Source organism: Xyrauchen texanus, chromosome 43 (genome assembly GCF_025860055.1).
Source record: "Xyrauchen texanus isolate HMW12.3.18 chromosome 43, RBS_HiC_50CHRs, whole genome shotgun sequence".
Lineage (NCBI taxonomy): Eukaryota > Metazoa > Chordata > Actinopteri > Cypriniformes > Catostomidae > Xyrauchen > Xyrauchen texanus.
The window spans coordinates 18,861,081-18,880,247 of NC_068318.1; the positions used below are offsets into that span (position 1 = coordinate 18,861,081).

General features: G+C 38.4%; 1 protein-coding gene across 1 annotated transcript in view; it reads right to left on the minus strand.

Annotated features, from left to right (window-relative positions):
- Positions 1–5,512: 5,512 nt before the first annotated feature.
- Positions 5,513–19,167, minus strand: part of LOC127636031 (protocadherin-16-like) — a 120,750-nt gene continuing 107,095 nt past the window's right edge. Inside the window, exons 14-21 of the mRNA XM_052116390.1 lie at positions 17,685–18,551; positions 16,423–16,536; positions 15,695–15,906; positions 15,225–15,376; positions 14,346–14,476; positions 12,007–12,293; positions 11,701–11,842; positions 5,513–11,574 (exon numbers count right to left, since the gene is read on the minus strand). Coding sequence (XP_051972350.1) covers positions 8,963–11,574; positions 11,701–11,842; positions 12,007–12,293; positions 14,346–14,476; positions 15,225–15,376; positions 15,695–15,906; positions 16,423–16,536; positions 17,685–18,551 — 4,517 coding nt within the window. The 3' untranslated portion in view covers positions 5,513–8,962. The remainder of the gene's footprint in view (positions 11,575–11,700; positions 11,843–12,006; positions 12,294–14,345; positions 14,477–15,224; positions 15,377–15,694; positions 15,907–16,422; positions 16,537–17,684; positions 18,552–19,167) is intronic.

Here is a 19,167-nt window from a genome sequence, read left to right on the forward strand (position 1 = left end):
TACTCAGGAAGCCCTAGAATTGTCATCACATTTTCCCTCTAGATTCACAATCTTCTTCTCCCACTGTGGATTAATTCAATTCTGTCTCCAGTTTTAGTGACAATTTCATACACAACAAAGAAAGAAGGTGGAATCTTATTCCTAACTGATTTTTACACACTTAAGTAAATAGTCTTTTGAGGGGGAGTGCTGGATAATACAGGAACCTCTGAAAGAGGAGCAGTCCTTTGCAGAGGTTATGGATGGAGCCTGATTCCTGCTGTTGATGTAAACTCAGGCCACACAAAAGAAGGGGTCAAGATAAGTCTGATTTTCAGTGATATACAATGAAATAGAGCCCCCTTTTAAACGTGATTCATCTTGCTCACTCACACCACATTATGGCTCATATCTGAATAGGGATTTGAGAGATCAGAATTTATCAAGTTTCAATTATCTTTTTATACACATTTATAAAACCTGGAGATTTTAACTGGTATGGTAAAGGCAGACAAATCAGAACCAGATGGGATGTTGTTATTGTGTTACTGTCACATTGTCTTGCTCATTAGATCTTTAAAAATAGTCCATCATTCTCCTTGACTTGGAATGCTGCAATTTGTCCACTTGAACGGAAAAAATCTGTCATAAATTTGGAAGCAATAGATTATAAACAGTCACATTACATCACAAAGACGTTGACAACATAATATTTTTCAGCACATACATTCATCATCTTCTTTTCTTACTCAATACCTCTGCATCCTGAACAACAGCTGAGGCCACATCCACATTCTTCTATTTTCATTTTAAAACTCAGTTTTCAGTTTTATAACATACGGTTATGGAAAGTGCTCTTACAGAAATCAAGTTCATGGCCAATTTGCAGTAAACTTGCCCCTAATTATTTTCACATGCAAATGAGCTTTGCAGCAAACTTGTAGCAAATTTTCCATTGTTGCCAATGGTTTGCTCCAGGTTCACCACCTGAAGAGCTGCAAACATCTGGCAAATATTTGTAGTGAATCATAAGCTCATTTGCATGTAAAAATTATTAGTAGCAAATTTGCAGCAAATTTGTGGCAAGTTTGCGGTTAGTTTACCAGAACACTAGATTTTTTTGAAAGGGTGTTTTCGAACACTTTGTTTTCAGAGGAGGAAAAATGCCATTTTAATATGGACGAGAAGGTAAACGTAAACAAAAACTTCTTAGGCTGATTTCGCAACGTTTACGCTTTCGAGACTTTCGAAAAAGCTAGTCATCACTAAATACTTTGTAAAAAGAAAATAATCTTTTATAAGATTTCTGATATGACTGGAGTCTTCCTCTCATGTGATTGGTATATTTTATATACATATGTTCAAAACTTTTTAATGAGGAAAAACTTACTGAGTAGGCTAACACCTTTAAATGTTTTTTTAAAGAGAATTCAATTTATATAAATTACTTTGGTTTCCTTGCCAGGATCACTCCGGAGCCGAACCACAACATCTTACTTGACTCGTGTTTTTCTGGAATTTATATCCAGACACCTGAGAAGATTTAATAGCCCTGAGGAAGGGGTGTGATTATATGCTACAGCTGCAGGACTTTGTGTGACTCATGGATCTGCAGTGACAGAAACAATCTGCAAAAACAGAAAGGTAGTCCAACCGGTCAGAACATTCGCACCCCTCCACTTACTAGTATGAGCTTGCACCCCACCCTGGGAAAGAAATGCGTGCTGCACCCTTGACAAAAATTTTTTTATAATATAACTACAATTATATATGCTATCTGCATACATAATAACAATACATAAAATAGACCTTGGCTTACTGATTTATCTGTGATGTTGAGCCTGTTATAATAGAACATATCATGTCAAAAAATAGAGTATTTTAGTTTTGCACATCGCTCCGACTCAGCAACAGAGCGCAACAGTCGGGTTCCAGAAGTAAAAGTCAATAGATTTGCAATTCATGCGACAAAGTATAGACAACGTGACTTTGCTATGTGGTTTGGCTGGTAAATGTTAGCTTTTGGCTTGTCAACCCTGACTCTTCATGTCAGAAAAAGTAAACTGATTTATTTTGAATGGTTTGTCCATTTAGTTTCGCAGGTTTTAAACCTCATTTGCAAGCACCTCAGAACATAAAACACCATAGATTTGGTTTGTTATTTAACATGAAGCACGGCATTCCATATTTTCTGTACATTTCATCAAATTTCTTTTGTTTTGTCCAATCTTTTCCACTTACTATGCATAAACTTATAGTTTTGCTCGTAAACGAACCAGTGTGTTTGAAGTGAAAGAATCGTTTCATTCACTTCCAGTGTTTCAGAAGTGAACAACTCAAGTGTTTATAATGAATCAATTGAATTGATTCAATGACTCGCATAGCATATGAAACACGTTAATTTGCCCCACCGACTGGCAAACAATGTTTATCTACAGAAATGGTGACAGAACGAATCTCTGTGGTGAACTGAAACAGCCAAAACACAACAAATGGTTGTCTTTTCAACAGGGTCTGTTAGATTTGCTCTTACGAACTTTCAAGGAGTGAAAAGCTGCTGTTAAACTTGACATTTATTGGCTCAACTGACAAAATAAAATACTGAACTACTTTCAAACAAAAAGCAAACTAAACCTCTGCTACTATTTCCATCACTCTTTCCATCTCTTTCATTCTCTCTCCAGTCCGGACAGTCATAAATCATGAGTTGTTGATGTAATCCATCAGCCATGTCTGGTACAATTTTATCCACCTCCGCATTCAGCTATGGTTCATGCACAGACCCTGAGAGCGGTCATCCGGTACCAACTCTTTTCAGTTAGCATCATGGCTCACCATCCCTGAAAGAGAACAAACATCTCTCCTGTAAATTAGGAAAAACTCCTTGTAGGAATGTTGTCAAAACTATTATGAGACTCTTCGAGTATAAAAACTGAGTAGCCTACTGTACCAGTATTTCATGAGTAAAACAACAACCATGGCTTTGTAAAGCTGTTTCTTAAAATTTCTCAGACCTCTTCAATCTATCGTATTCTCCAAATGAATGTTCTCAAGGAGAATGAGATTAGGCACTTTGACACCTCCACCAGGTTAAACCATGGAAAACATGCATGAAAACCATTTCAGTCACCAAAAACATTTATTTTGGTGATTTTCCTGGTTGGTGAATAGAAAGCCAGACGACAACTGAAAAAGTTTATCAAGTAAGCAAATACTAATTGACATATCAAAAGTATGCAACCAAAGACCTACAGTCAGAAAAACAGAAATAGATGGATTACACAGAAACCATGATTTAAGAACAAATCTAATCTTTCTGGTGTTAAACTGAGTGTAAATGTAGTTAAATATAGTATGTACTCATTTACTGAATATGAAAAAACAGTGCTTTGTGGTCCCTCTGAATCTTTTATGGGTGACTTTGACTCAGCACTAATGAAAGTTAAGACAGAGGAGGTTCTATTTAAGAAAAATGCAGAAAACTCCCCTTTGCATTACTCAGATCTGGTCTTAATTAACAGACCCTCTTTATAGCCACTTTTCAAGAACAGTTTATAGCATCTCAGGATGATAAGATCTAAGAGGTAAAACGATGGTCCTGTAATTCAAAATATATATTTGGCATAACTCAGATTTCTTACTGACATTTACTGTTTGGTTTACATTTGACTTTTAAGTAGTTTTGACTGGAAGGAGTAATTATAATCAATGAAAGATACATTTGACTTTTTCCATGAGGAATGCAGGGATCATTACAATTTACTGCTGATCTGATGGGAGTACCAGACTTGTTTTAACAGTAGACTCAAAGACTGCAGGATCTTCACTTTTCTTTGATCTTTCATTTCGTCTTGAATGGTGCTATGCAGACTTTTCTTGTTTTTCAACTGTTGTGCTTAAGAAATTATAAATCTCTAATAAAATAATACATAAACGTCATCACTTTTTTACTACTTCTGTGTTATTCATCAATAAAATTGGCAGTTTAATACCAAAACCAGAGGCTTTATTTTCAACTCAAAGTCTGACACAATATGTTTCTCAGTGGAATACAGGGTTTGACCCTTATCTGTTGAAAATTCATGATTATTATTGTCTACATAATCTTTTATGGATAGAGCATGATGATGGGGTCATAAACCCCTTTTAGTTGCAGAGAACACTTGACACTTAACCAATACAAAGCTTTGTGACAAGCTTGATTTATGGTTATGTGCAGGGCAACAAATACTGCTATCTTGTCTGCTATTTTTAGTTTTAGAAATTGTGATTTAATCAATGATTTTATCCATTTAGTTTGATATGCTCTTATCAGCTTGCACACCTCACCTCATGAGCTACAGAAAAAAAAATGAGTAGAATTAGTTTAATTCATATAAATGAGTATGCTAGCATGTTAAAAAAATAATGTACTCTTATGTATTGCTCAGCGAAAAAGAAAAAGCAAAGCACTTTGAATAAATGATGAGAAAAATGGAGGGTAACCATCCAGGGTACCAGAAATGGCAAAAATCCTTCAGCAGCCCTTTACTTATGAATGACTACAAAAATGTTTAAAAACAAAAAAAGATTTTTTTTAACAAAGCAGATTTATTTTATTTTTTTACACCAATCATGTGAAATTTGACAACTTAATGGTTCCTAAAAAAGTTCACAAGCTAGAACTGTCACATATTCCCTGTTGTCTTTTATGTTAAAGTTCTTGTTTAGTTCCTGTTTCCTGTTTGGTTTTTGTAGTTCTTTGTAGTTTCATTTTATGACTGGTTTTCCCCTGATTGTTTTCATTCCCTGATTGTTTCCCCAGGTGTTCCTTGTTTTCCCTTGTGTATTTAAGCCCTTGTTTCCCCAGTCTATTTGTCATTTCTTGCATATTTTGTTATGCTCTGCGCTAGAGTCCCTGTGTTTTTTTTTATTCTGAGTTTTCGTGTTTATTTTAATAAAGCTGCACTTAGATCCTCATTCTTTGCCTTCTTTGTCACAGAACAGGCTTCTAACCTTGATAAATGACTGTTTTTACTGTAATACAGTAATTTAGAATGCTATAAATTCTGTTTTATGGTAAGCCCACCAAATACTAAGAGCCAGGAAGAGTATATGCTTCTTAATTTGTTTAAATTGTGACAGTGATTTTAACAAATTATTTATTGGATTTGGAAAAACATGCATAAAAAAAGGTGAAAACAAATGATGTTAAAGAAATATTTCACACAAAAAGGAAAATTCTGTCTTAATATTTACCATCATGTAGTTCCAAACTTGTAGAACTAGCTATTTTAATAAATGTCTTTATCTACCTTGTAAATACAATGGCCGCGGATAGTGCCTCACTTTAAATATCCCAAGTATTATGAAGGCATAAGATATTTATTGTTAAGAAAAAAAAATACAGAATAAAAAAAAAAAAGTCTAATTTTATCTTAATTCATTTTTTTTAATGAAAAGACAGGCTGACATATTGATTAAAACATCTTCTAAGGTGAAGAAAGTCATATGGGTTTAGAATGACATGAAGCTGAGCAAATTATGACAGAATTTTTATTTTGGGGAGAACTATAATACTAAACGATAAACAAAATGGAAAGCAATCCATTTCAAATGGAGCAAGAGGCAGTGAAAAATAACCAAACTGTATAGCCAATAGACACTATCTTGATAACACAGACCTACATGCTATCCAGATTGCTAAAAAAGTGCAACAGATCACAATATTCTTATATCATACTGGAAAAGATAGATCTAACCCTGATAATACTGCCGGTGAAAAAGAAAAAATGTTTATACAGTATTCACATTGCTCATTACAATGTTTATAAGACACTGCCTGTGGAAGTATTTTTCTGTGTGATATCTGGGATGGTGTAAATCAGTTAGACATGCATAGCAGAGATGGAAGAGAGCTGAATCTTGGCCAACAGCAACCTCACAGCAAGGGATGAGAAAACTCAATGCGGCAGAAACAGAATGTGAGTGCCAGAGAAAATGCAAGGTGTATGTAAGATTTTATTTCACATATAAATATTGGTTATTGTACGCAGGTTTTTGGAGTAACGAAATACATGTAACTGGATTACGAATTTACTGTATTCCACTAGTTACAATTTAAATAATTGGTATTTAGAATACAGTTACGTTCAAAAAGTATTTTGATTAATGAAGAGATTACTTTGCATTTCATTGTCATTTGTTCAATTTAATATTTAGGAAAATTTGGAAAACATTTATACATATAAATGATGAGATCCAAAGTGCATTTGAACAGCGGTGAAACACTTTCTTATGATGCGTTACATTCATACGAGCAGACAGAGAAGTACGTTTGAAGTAAGTTTGGAGCAGAAGAAATAGAAATAAACATTGTGTAAATTGTCAGCTTTACGCTAAGCTAAAATGCTATTTCTAGCCATTTCACATGCACATGTTATCGGACATGATCATATTTTATATCAAGAAAATTCACGTTGGATCATAATTTATTTTTTTCTAGTAAAACCTTTGATATTAGGGCAAAAATCATATTCTTTATAATCATTTTTGTATTGTTTTCCTGTAAAAATATCTAAAAATCCTTAAAAGAAGATCAATTTGATTAATATTTAGTTTTTTCAGAGAATGTATTTTAACATGTGTATTTTGTCTTACTGTACTGTCAAGAGTTTTTATAGTCAAGACAAGTGAAAAAATCTACCAGTGCTGAAGAAGTAATCCAAAGTATTTAGAATACATTACTGACCTTGAGTAATCTTACGGAATCCGTTACAAATGACATTTTAGAGCATGTACTCTGTAATCTGTAGTGGAATACAATTCAAAATTAAGCCTTCCAACCTTGATTGTATGTACACTACATGGCCAAATGTATGTGGACACCTCAACTCACATGGCTGTATGCTTGTATGAACATGTTAGTGACGGGCATGGCTGAAATAGTCCAAACCCTTGTATTAGAAGTGGGTGTCAACATGCAGTGTTTTTCTTATCCATCTGGAGAGGTGCAAGTGATCTGTTCAAACCAGAAAATTATCTAATGTCTTGATGACATAAAATAATAAGCATGCTATTTATTAGTGATGGATTTCCTGTATGGGATGCCTTGCACATACTAAACAGATATGCCTAATGTAATCAGACATAGATGTCTGGTATGGTTGGGTCACAAAATGCATGATTATCTATCTATACACGTTTCCTTGTGTATGAACTGATTTAATTTAAAGAAATGCTTGCTGTTTCTACATGGCTGCAATTGATTTGATAATGGGCATTCCCTGTCTTCAGCTACACAGCCTTAGGGCTGGTTCTTTGGAACCTACTGTATCCTTTCAAATTGCTATTTAATGAAGGACAAATTCGACTCTGACCCCTTCTGTGTTCTTTTTTCCTCTAAAAGCCAGATGATTGGCTCTTTGCTATACATCAGTTGCTATCAAACTCTCCAGTAAGGTTTTGATTTAAACTTGGAGGAAGGAAGAGCAAAGACTCAGGTTTGACAATGGAAATCAGTAGGAATTTTATATTTGATTTAAATATATGTACAGATGATTTAAACTGTTCTGCTGCCACAATGTAGGCAGCTGTCTCCAAAATAGATGCTTTGTGGACTGAGACAACAAAATGTCAATTTTCAAAACTGTGTAACACAAACTTTGAAAAAGTCAGGCTCTTCTTTTCCTCACATTTGTTCTTGGGTGCTGAACGGGGCAGTGGTGGTATCAGGCATGCACCAGAGGTAGCAAAATAGCTCTCTGAAAAGAAAGGTAATCCAAATGCTTAAATCTGTTTCCACAGAGGAGATGTGAAATAAAATGCATGGCTCTTCAGAAGTTTATACAGAGCTTATCCAAAAATGATCAGTTTCCTTGTGAATCACCCTGAAAGGTAAATATCTGCATCCCAAAATGGAGTAAGAATTTTGTCACTCTAAACATACCAAGCGAAGGTTAGATATACAGAAAATACACAAAAAAACATTTGATGCCAAAAAATATAGAAACAGTGTAATAGAGCTGCTCTGTTTAAGTTGTCATTTAGTTGGAAGAAACCCATTCACGAGTCTTTCAGGTCTCACCAATTTGTTGAGAGGCTTCCAGATAAGCCTTAATCAATATGGCCTTGTCAGAGCTGCTCTACAATAAGTTAGCTAGGATGCTCAAAAATCTAGTTAAAAGAATACAACACTATGTAACATGGGAAGTTTAAACACATTCAGCCTTACTCTTTATAAATTATATTATAAAAAATCTTCCAATCATTCACATTACTAGTGACACAAATTTCACAACCACACAGTATGGTGATCCTAGACACTATACAATGATAATACACTTATTATGGCTAGCAAAGATGTACTTATAAATATACAGATAAAGAATGTCACAACAATTTAAGAACCTCTTCGCTTCCTCAAATCAATGGCATTTAAAAGTCAGTTAAACTGTTTTAAAAAATATTTCAATGAAATGGAGAGTATCACTGTACAAAAAAAAAAAAAAAAAGATAAACAAATAATGGGGGGAAAAAAAAACTGAAAACATCTCTTAGTCATAACAAACATGATATCAGTTTGAGTTCCTACAAAGTGTTCTCATTGCGGTCTATAAAGTATGATAGCAGCTATTTTGGATGGACTGAATGCAACACTGGAGATTTCAAAAGTTGTCTGGAGTTTCAAAGTTGTCTGAGTCCTCAAATATAAAAACAAAACAAAGGAGCAATTATGTCTTGCCTCCCTGGCCAGCCAGCGAGACAACACTGAGCAACACATACAACTCTTTATGTCAACACTGTGGTGGCTCTGATGAAGGGTAATGTAATTTCACAGCCACACAATGATTTACCCTTTCAATTACCAGACACCTGCGTCACAATGATGGCTGAGCAGCTAATTTTTTTTATGCTGCCTTTTCAGGTATGCAACATTGAGTGACTAGTATGTCTTATCCAAAGACAGAAAATTTGGCTTCATAAAATGAAGAGCAATCCAGCATTAAATCCTCATCTCTGCATCATCACTGTGCTCTAGTGTGTGCTCTGTGGTGCTGATGATGGAGGCTGAGGGACCTTGAGTGACACCAAATGGGGAAACTGCTGGAGACCGTGCAGCAAGTGGGGACAGGGAAGGAGAGAAGCTAGGTGACATCGCAGCTGAAGCGATAGAGCCCTCATGGCTTATGGGTGAACGCCTTAGGGTTGCCAAATGGTGGAACGTCCGTGCTATGGCTGGTTTAGGCGGGACGGATTTTGCTCCTGGATGAGCAACTGAGGTAATGAGGGGGGGCGGGTCAATTCTTGGCTTGGGGTCTGTCTTAAGTTTGGAGTGGAAGGGCCGCCGTGGGTTGTTGGGGGGTAGGCTCTCATCTTTAAGCCTGGCAATCTCTGTAAAGACACTGGCTAAGGGTTGGAACTGGGGACACCAGTTGAGAAGGTAATCCCAGTTGTAGCTGCCTCGCAGTTCCTCGTCACTTGCCACTATGGCTGTGAGGGACCCGTCTACCGTGGGTTTGCCATCCTCTGGGAAGGCGTAATCTTTTTGATGGGAAATGTTTAACCCTAGACCTACTCCAAGGTAGCCCCCACCTTCATCTCGGTAGACGGGGAGTTGGCCAGAGAGTAGGGTACCACTGATGCTCCCAAGTTTCTTAGTTTTGAACCACTGGCTTGCATCAAGTGGCCCAGGTTCGCAAGAAATATCAGAGAGCTGGTCCGCATCCTGTTGGATGCCTGAGTCAGGACCGCGGGCAGAGATGTGCTCTTGCATGGAAGAGGTGATGCTTGCAACTCTTGGGTATTCATTGATCATTCGGATTTCATCATCTTCTGCTGCTTCTGCAGATCCTCGTCCACTGGAGTGAGAGGGATCAAGGGAACCTCCTCTTGTGTAAGAACCTGCACTGGTTCTTTCTTCATTACCTGCATATCCAGGAAGGGCCTGATGATAGATCCTGTCTCCCCCTGTGGGTTTAGAATCATCCAGTTTCTGCAAAGCCGTCCCTGAAGACACAACCCTATTTCCAGTGTCCTGACCTGTCTTCTTGCGCCTTGATCTTACTAGATAAAGAGCAACAGCAATTATGACTAATAAGATGATTACTCCAAGTGAGGCAGCAATTATGCTCACAAGGAGGATGTTAAGATCATTTGCAAGACCAAAGGATGTGTTGGTTATGTCAATGGTGAGCTGAGCAGAAGCAATTCTTGAGGTATCGAGGGGGCTGTGAGCATTGATATCCATAGTCATTAGGCGGGGTTCTCTCTTGGAGTGACTACCACCGCTTGAGCTGCTAGAGCCATCCATCTTAAGGTAGATCACACCGGTGGTCTTATTCACATCAAAGTACGGAGAGAGATTGGGGATGGAGTAGAGTACAATCCCATCCACGCCACCATCCTCATCTTTGGCCTGTACTTGCCCAATGCTCTGACCTTTTTTGGCTCCCTCTGGTACCTCAAAGGAGAAGCCTGAAGAGGAGAAAACAGGGTCATACTCATCCTCTCCTGTGACATAGACCTGCACAGTGACAGTGGCCGAATTGTTCCCTGCATCCACAGCTAAAGCGATGAAGTTATATGAGTTCACCTTCTCAAAATCAAATGTCTGCTTGGTTCGAACTTCACCTGAGTTCTGGTCAACTAAAAAGAGCTCTTTTCCCAGGATGGAGTGGTCCATTATATAATACTTAAGCTGTCCATAAACACCTGTGTCATAGTCAATGGCATGCAACACTGTCACAACAGAGTTCAGGGGTTTGTTCTCACAAATACTGCTGGTTAAAGTTGCAATGGGAAAGTAAGGTCTGTTGTCATTGATGTCCTTTACCTCTAAACTAATAGGGGCCAGGGTAAAATGACCATGGCCATCTGATGCTTGTACTATAAACAAATGGGAGGTCCGGCTCTCTCTGTCCAATGGTCTTTGAAGCCTCAGTGCCCCAGTCCACTGATCCACTGAGAACAGTTTCATCTCATCTCCAGAGCTTATGCTGTACTGGATCTCTGCATAGGGGGCTGAATCAGGATCAGTTGCAGTCACGTGTAAGATTTCAGTACCAGCTGCAGCCCCTTCACTCAGAGCCACTATATACTCCGCTCTGCCAAAGACAGGAGGGTTGTCATTTACATCAGTGACCGTGATGCTGGCCGGTACACTAGAACTGCGTTGGGGAACACCACGATCAGAGACTGCGATGGTAAGATTGTAGTGTGACAATGCCTCAAAATCCAGTCGCTCCACCAAGATCAGGGTTCCTACTGTCTGGAAACCTTGACCCTCTATGAAACGAACGCTACTTTCAATTTGGAAAGCATTTCCAATATTCCCACTGGCGATTGCAAAATCAAAGCCAGAGTTTTCTTGAGATAGGTCTCTGTCGACTGCCTCTAAGGTCAGGATGGTGGCTCCAGGTAGCTGGTCCTCTGGTACTGTGGCTCTGTACTCCAACTGATGGAATATCGGGGCATTATCATTGACATCTGTCAGCTGAACTTGAACTGTGGTGGTGGAGGACAGAAATGGAGTCCCTCCATCACAAGCTTCAATGACTATGCTCACAGAAGGTTGATCCGGGTCATACTCTGCTTTCTGTCTGATGAAAAGTGTACCTGTAAAGACATAGGACGTGATTTACTTTTATATTGCAGATGATTTCTTTGCAATGCTAATGGTTTAAATATAATCTATATGATAAATCTACATCAACATATTTAGTGGAAAAATCAGCCCCATACCATTTTTAGGATCAATGTAAAACCCCTCCCTCGTTGATGACACCACTCGATAAGTAACCTTTCCATTTTCTCCTGAATCTCGATCAGTGGCTGTTACTGTGATAACAGGACTGCCTGGTGGAGAATGTTCTGGAAGTGTTACCTGGAAAATAAGATGAACAAAAAAAACAGCTACTTGGCATTTTATAAAAATGTTAGTCTCAGTTGCCATTCAATTTCACTGCAACATGTTTATCATAAAACCACATTGACAAACTTTTTTACACTGCAATGATAGTTACAATGGTAGAAAAGAGATAAATTCACCTGGTAGAGATCTTGTGTAAATGTAGGTGCGTTATCATTTATATCATCCACCAGCACCGTTAGATTGGCTTCACTCTGGTGCTTTGAATCTGAAGCTCGAATAGTCAACATATACCATGTCCTCTCCTCAAAGTCCAGTGGTGCTGTCAAAGACACACGGCCATTGTAGCGGTGAATTCCGAATTTTCCCTGCGATGGGGTGTCCAGCTGGAGAGAATAAGACAGCACTGGGCCAGAATCCACATCATTTCCAGTAACAAGAGTGATCTCAGTGCCGATAAGAGAGTCTAGAGGAACAGAAGGAAAGAGAAGAGAGCAGAGAAACTGCATTTAGGAGGTGTAAGTATAAACATGTACAGCAAAAAAAATGCAATGATAGCTATCTTATGTCCTTCAGGAACAAAGATTGGGTAATTGAAAGTAGATATGACATAAGTCATCAGGTGATGGTGCTTTTGCCAATATGTCTTAGAATGTTTAACAAACGGAAATTATACAAGCTTCAAGCATTCACATAAACATTTTTTTTTTTTTTTACAAAAGTCCATTAATGAGCGAGTACATAAACAAATCTGTGTTCAAAACCCTGTCATTGTCTTACACTAATTTACTATGGTACGAGTACATTAATGATTTATATTTTGAGCTGTCAGGTCAAATTTGGCACAGCGGCTTCTGCGTCGAGTGTGTATCTACTGGGGAACCTGCAGCAGATTCAGCAGTGACAATACAGCAGTCTGGATGGATGTTTAACTGTAAACTGTTTGGCAAAATTGTTGAATTACTATAATGCTTGTGTATATTTTCTGGTAGGGTTATTGAACCTTATATTGGTTGTTATGCTTTAATGAATCAAACATTACTCGGGGGATTTTGTGTTTACTGTTCGCAAAGTTTTTAATAGGCTACGTTTTCCATTGAAGTCACAGTAACATGTTTACTAATACTCATGACATTTGACTATTTTATAACATTGCTATAGTTCAAGGTTCCCAATGTGTGTGTATTTTTATTAAAATATAAAAAGACCAGATTTTCAGAAATAGTAGAATAAAATAAGAAAACTGCTAAATACTTCCTAGCCAGTATAGGTATTTATTTGATCTAAACTAAGTATATCTAGAAAGTTATCTAGAAATCAATATCTATAATTTATCAAGTTTATCTTGAAAGTACTCATTGTATTTCTAACAATTTGTGTGTGCATTCATAAACCCCTGCAGAGAGAGTTTACGCCGAGCAGCACAGCAATATTAAATAATTTACCATTGCAATTCAGCTCACAAAGTTTGTCAAAACGATTGCTAGTCAAATGTTGACAATAGATGCAGTACAATTGATACACGTCACAGAACAAAGCAATAATTAGCGATCTATCTGAATCATCATGGCAAAAGGAGCGGTGGATGTTTGATTCTCCCATATATACAATAGCTTATCCATTCGATTTGCTATGAAGTGCCCATAACTGTCACGTAACTAACATTTTATTATAGGTAAAAAGAAAAGAAAGGAGACTATTCAGCAACATACGCATGCTGAGGCCACTAATGTACATGCATTATGGATGAAGTTGAGCTACAATTACATTGTGTACAATCGTAATGGGAATATTACTGGTGTTACTCCGTGTTATTAACCTGTCATTTTCATTTGGAGCATGCACACAAGTGCAGCTGATCAGATCGGAAGTGGCATTAAGACAATAATAATTTTTCTGTTCCTTATTCAGCCTTTGGTGGATTGACAACGTACAACTATACTACGGCTTACTATACTAACTACAGTGTTTGCAATATTTTTATGCAAAATCTTGATTCCTCAATTTAAAAATATATATATATTGTGTCAAAACGCAAATTCGAATTAATTTAGATCAACCTCATCACAGGTTGTTTAGCATGTAGGCCGAAACGATTAAGAAAACTATAATATTAATTATTATATTGCATATTTCTACATATGTATTTTTTCATCCCCATCTTTATTGAATCATATTTTTTGTGCATATAGTTTACTTACATAATCCACTGACGCTTTAGATTGTAATATAAAAATAAATTAAGGTTCATTGAATTCATATCAGCCATATCACAAGTTTCACCTCGTAAATACAAACTTAAATGTGTTTTAATATATTTTCAGTCATATTATAAATTTTTTTGACTTTTCACCGTCTTTTGCCATTTTAGTTTTTGGCATATTATTTGTCATTCTTGTTTTTATACATTAAAAAGAAGATTAGTATTATTGTTATTATACCGCAGTATGATAACCCTGACTTCAAGTTCTCTTAAATGAAAAAGGAGGGGTCAAAGGTCACTAGTTAGTTTACTTACTCTCTGGCACTCTAACTTCCCGCGGCACTGGGATGGTGGGACTGTTGTCGTTGAGGTCGACGATAATCACTGTGATGGTGGCAGTGCCTACTAGCTTGGGGCTGCCACGATCTGTGGCTTTTATCACCAGCCTGAAGCAAATTTGATGAATGATTAAAGGTCAAGTATAAGGTCAACTGTTCTTTACATATGAGATGTGAGAGATTAATGTTGAGCATCTTTAAAGGGATTGTTTACCCAAAAATGAAAATTCTGCCAACATTTACACAGCCTCATATCCAAAACTGTATGACTTTCTTGTGTGGAACACAAAACGAGTTATCTAGAATGTTGTCAAAGCTGTTCTTTTCCATACATGAATGGTGAATGGTGACCACATCTGAACCGTTTCCCAGATTGTAAAAGGCAAAATAGGCAATGACAGGGGTGACTGGGAAGTTGTGTTCCTTTTGTGTTTTCCAGATAAGATAGAAAGTCATAAAGGTTTGGAATGACATGAGGGTGAGTAAATAATGAGAGAAAGTTCACTTTTGGGGAACTATTCCCTCAACTGTGATTGAGAGAGAGAGAGAGAGAGAGAGAGAGAGAGAGAGAACAAAAGATGTCTTTTATTTTCGATAAGAGAGGGACATTCGTATAACAACCCTAAAACACTAACAGACCCAAAAATGTGGTAAATGAAAATCACACAGTATGACAGGGTTTCAGGGGAACATTTCAGACATAAAACACATGAGGGCTTGAAAACATCACACACATAATCTAAATAACGCAAAGCCCTGAGAGGACGGTTACATTCCACAGAACAGAAGAAATAAAAGACCTGCAGAGCAATGACTTCACGGGCCAAACAAGCACAGCACACACGTGTACACTCACTTTGCCTGTGTCCAGATTTCCCGGTCCATAATGGCCGCTGTTGTGATGCTGCCGGAAAGAGGGTCAATCTTGAAAAGGCCACTTTGACTCGAAGACTCAATGGAGTAAGTCACCTGACCATTCTGACCCTGGTCGTCGTCCTCTGCCACAACCTAATAGATAAATAAATCTTAGCATACTATTGCAGTCTGAACATGCAAAGGCTTACATCTATGTAAAAGCAAGTTGTTTACTGTTTTCAATATGCTTCTACCCTGCTGAAAGACCAGCTTAAACCTAATTACAGACTTATTGTGCTGGTTTTGCTGGTGGACCAACATAGCCATGCCAAAACATAGCTGGTGAAGATGGTTGACCAAGGTGGTCTTGCAGATTACATTTGTGAAGAGGCCTGGTAGGGACATCAGCACAGCACACCAGTATCCAAAAATCTTATCCTTTCAAATATACCCAAAATAAAGGGCCCTTGCCTGAATAATGGGAAAGTCATAGCCCTGTGCTTCATGCATAAATGCCACATAGTTTTGTAGCTGGAATCGTGGCAGGTTGTCATTGACATCCTGAAGCATCAGGTTGACAGCCATGAAGGAGCTGGATGATGTAGTTTCCGCCTTCACCACTAGGCGGAGTCTTGGAGCGTCCTCAAAATCCAGGCCATTGGAGCTTTTTATCCAGATTTCACCTGTGAAAGCAGAGATGATGCAGTAAAGTAGGTCAACTGCAGATTCAGATTCTTTGTTCTGTCTTTCTTTTCTATACAAAATGTATCTCCTTTCTTTGATGAGTTTTCGAACATCTTTGATCTCTCAATTTCCTGTGCTGTTCCATGATTGCTCTTGTGCTGATGTATTTCCTATTGAAAAAGAAAGTTTGGCGGGACATATCTAAGAGTTCTTCCATTTTTTGTTGGTTGCAGGTGGTATATAAAAAGAGAGAGTTATCATTCTAGAGAGGATGTGATTGGACAAAAATCAGTGTAGTCAACGTAAGTCATCATTATTTTGTTATTTTGGAAGAGACTGTACATTTTAAATGTGTTTTATAATTTTTTTATGAGAACACTAGTATAAAAATGGCTTAATAGACATGGACCAAAAGCTACAAAACTCCCATTTCTTGGGGTCTTTGCTTATGCACCATATTTCAATTTTTTTATGCATTTCCCTTTGATTCATGTTTCACTGGTTTCCATTCTGACCTGTACTGGAGCTGATGCTGAAGGACTGGTATTTGTTCCCACTGAAAATGCTGTAACTGATGCCATTGTGGCTGCCATCGGGGTGCTGAGCCTGAGCCTGCGCAACTGCAGTGCCTGTGGGGGATATACACAAAAGTCAATAGTCCTCTGCTACACTCACTTAAGATGATGGATTGGCTCTCAGTGCAAACTTAAGGGCTGACCAAAAATTTCTGGCTATGAGCGAATGTTGAAATTAAATGCAGAAGCTTTCAACATACAGTTGCATGCAAAAATATCCAGGGCCTTAATTGTCTCATTTAAGTTCTTTGAAATACAAATATCACAAAAGACTCACTTTCACTGTATGATTTATTATCTAGTAGAATGTAAGAATAAGTTAACGGTCTGAATACTTTCAGAAGGAAGTTATTGGAAATGTAAACTTATCAACTTTTATTGCATAGCTTCTGGAATCCTTGATTCTGATTGGTCAATCGCTGCATTCTGCTGTCAAATATTTTTGCATAACGACCACTAAACTGTATAATTTACCTTTTTCCCAGGCAACCTATATACATATTTCCTACAGTACATAGCATACATATTTCATGTCCATTTATTCATTTATTTGCTAAGTGGATATGTAATAAGTAGAATACTGTATTGTCAGGGTCATGATCAACCTGTTGGGGTTTATTTTGTGATAATGACCAGATGTCTACACTAATTCATAACTAATTCAGCTGCATATATAGTAATATGATAATGTCACGTAAACGGCCCTGGTGTCCCCGCTCCGAACGGGACTCGAACCGGTGTCTCAAGCGTGGGAGGTGGATATGCTAACAAGGAGGCTAAAGGCTACAGCCTCTAGAGTCAGTCGCTAGTGTACCTCTTGAGGCCAGGTGAGTGAGGTTTACACACTGCACAGCTATCTATCAGCTGGCTACTGTAACACTCACCCCCCTAAACCTCACTTCCATCCGGGTCATGGCACCATTATGATGCTCCTGTTCTGCCCGCTCTGTACGGTACTTGAAACGGCATCTCCGGCATGGAAGTGGGTGCGATAACAAATAGGCTAAATGCTATAACCTCTAGAGTCAGTCGCTAGTGCACCTCTTGAGGTCAGGAGAGTGAGGTTTACACACTGCACAGCTACCTACCAGCTGGCTCCCATTACAGTTACATGGATTAAAAGGACTCCAATGTTATTATAAAAACCTTCAGCACTGATAGCACACCAAACCTTTATAGAATCTATGTAATTCTCTACCTACCTTTAGCTGCATTCTCCTGGATGCTTACATCCCTGGCGGTGCGAGAGAATCGAATGCCCTTATAGGCTTGCTCCTTCACATAGATAATCACCACCCCTAGAGAAGATTGGGGAGGGCTGCCCTGGTCCATCGCCTCCACTATGAGTGTGCGCTGGATTTGCGTCAGTGTCTGTAGCTTCTCTGTTGTCTGGATTTCTCCTGTAAGCGAATTAATTGCAAAACCCCGGACTGGCATCGCAAACCGATAGAACACCGACCCGTTGGCTCCAAAGTCCTTATCTTCTGCTCTCATGGTGGCCACCACCTGATGCGTGGACACACTTCCACTAGACACATTAATGATAAGTGGGTCCTGGATGAAGAATGGTGCATTGTCGTTGATGTCCAGGATGGTAACAGTTACCTGGGCCGAGGCATTACGGGGTGCGGCAGGTGACAGGTCAACTGCATATATTTGAAAGGTGCAAGACGCTCTTTTCTCTCTGTCTAGAGGTGCTATTGTGGTGATTCGGCCTGTATCTGGGTCTACTGTGAATGTACCTTTGGCCTCATGGCTTAGGAAGTACAGGATCTGGCCATTCTCACCCTCATCCACATCAGTGGCTGTCACATCCAGTACCACCTTACCTACAGCAGTATCTTCTGAGACCTCAATGGTGTAGCTACTGCTGCTGAACTTGGGGCTGTTGTCGTTTACATCAAGGACATTGATCTCCACAGTGGCAGTGCTGCTGAGGGAGGGACTACCATGATCGTGAACCACCACCTCCAGGGAATAACTTTTCTTCCTTTCTCTGTCCAGAGATCTGGAGGTTAAGAGAGCTCCAGAGGAACTGTCAAGTTGAAAGTCGTCATCTGGATCTCCAGCTATTGAAGAGCAACACAGAGATAAAAAATTTGTTAATATCACCCTGCTGAAATATAGGTGATTTGCTGATCTTTGCTGGTCTGGTTTCCTTTTTTTAGGGGGTTGAGGCATTTGTCAGCTGTTCTAGCTGGAAAACAAACTGGCCAACCAGCTAAATTACTTCTGTGCAGACGCAAAAATTATCTGTGCAGATGGCGGACTCAAGTGTGTGGAAAAACAATTTTCTAGAATAAAGAGTTAAATGCACGCTTAGTGTTTCAATTGGAGTCAATATAAATGTTCAATTTTTCTCAGTATGGAGCAGAAGCTCTGAGTTAAATCTTTTGGTAATGTACATAACATAGAAATACACATAGAGTCATGAAACAATACACATACACATCCCGCGTTCACCGTGAGGCGTGAACACTATTGGTGAATGCAGAAATTTGGCTGCGCCCAAATGGTTAGATGTCCTTCATGGGCAATGCCCGTCCCGTGAGTGATTAACAAACAGTCGCTAATGTCTTACGTGAAAGCAAACAGGTGCAACAAATCAGGCACTGTATGTGTCAAAATCTCAGAGCTTTGCATAAGACTTTGCATTGTAAACACTAATAGATCTGCCTGCATATT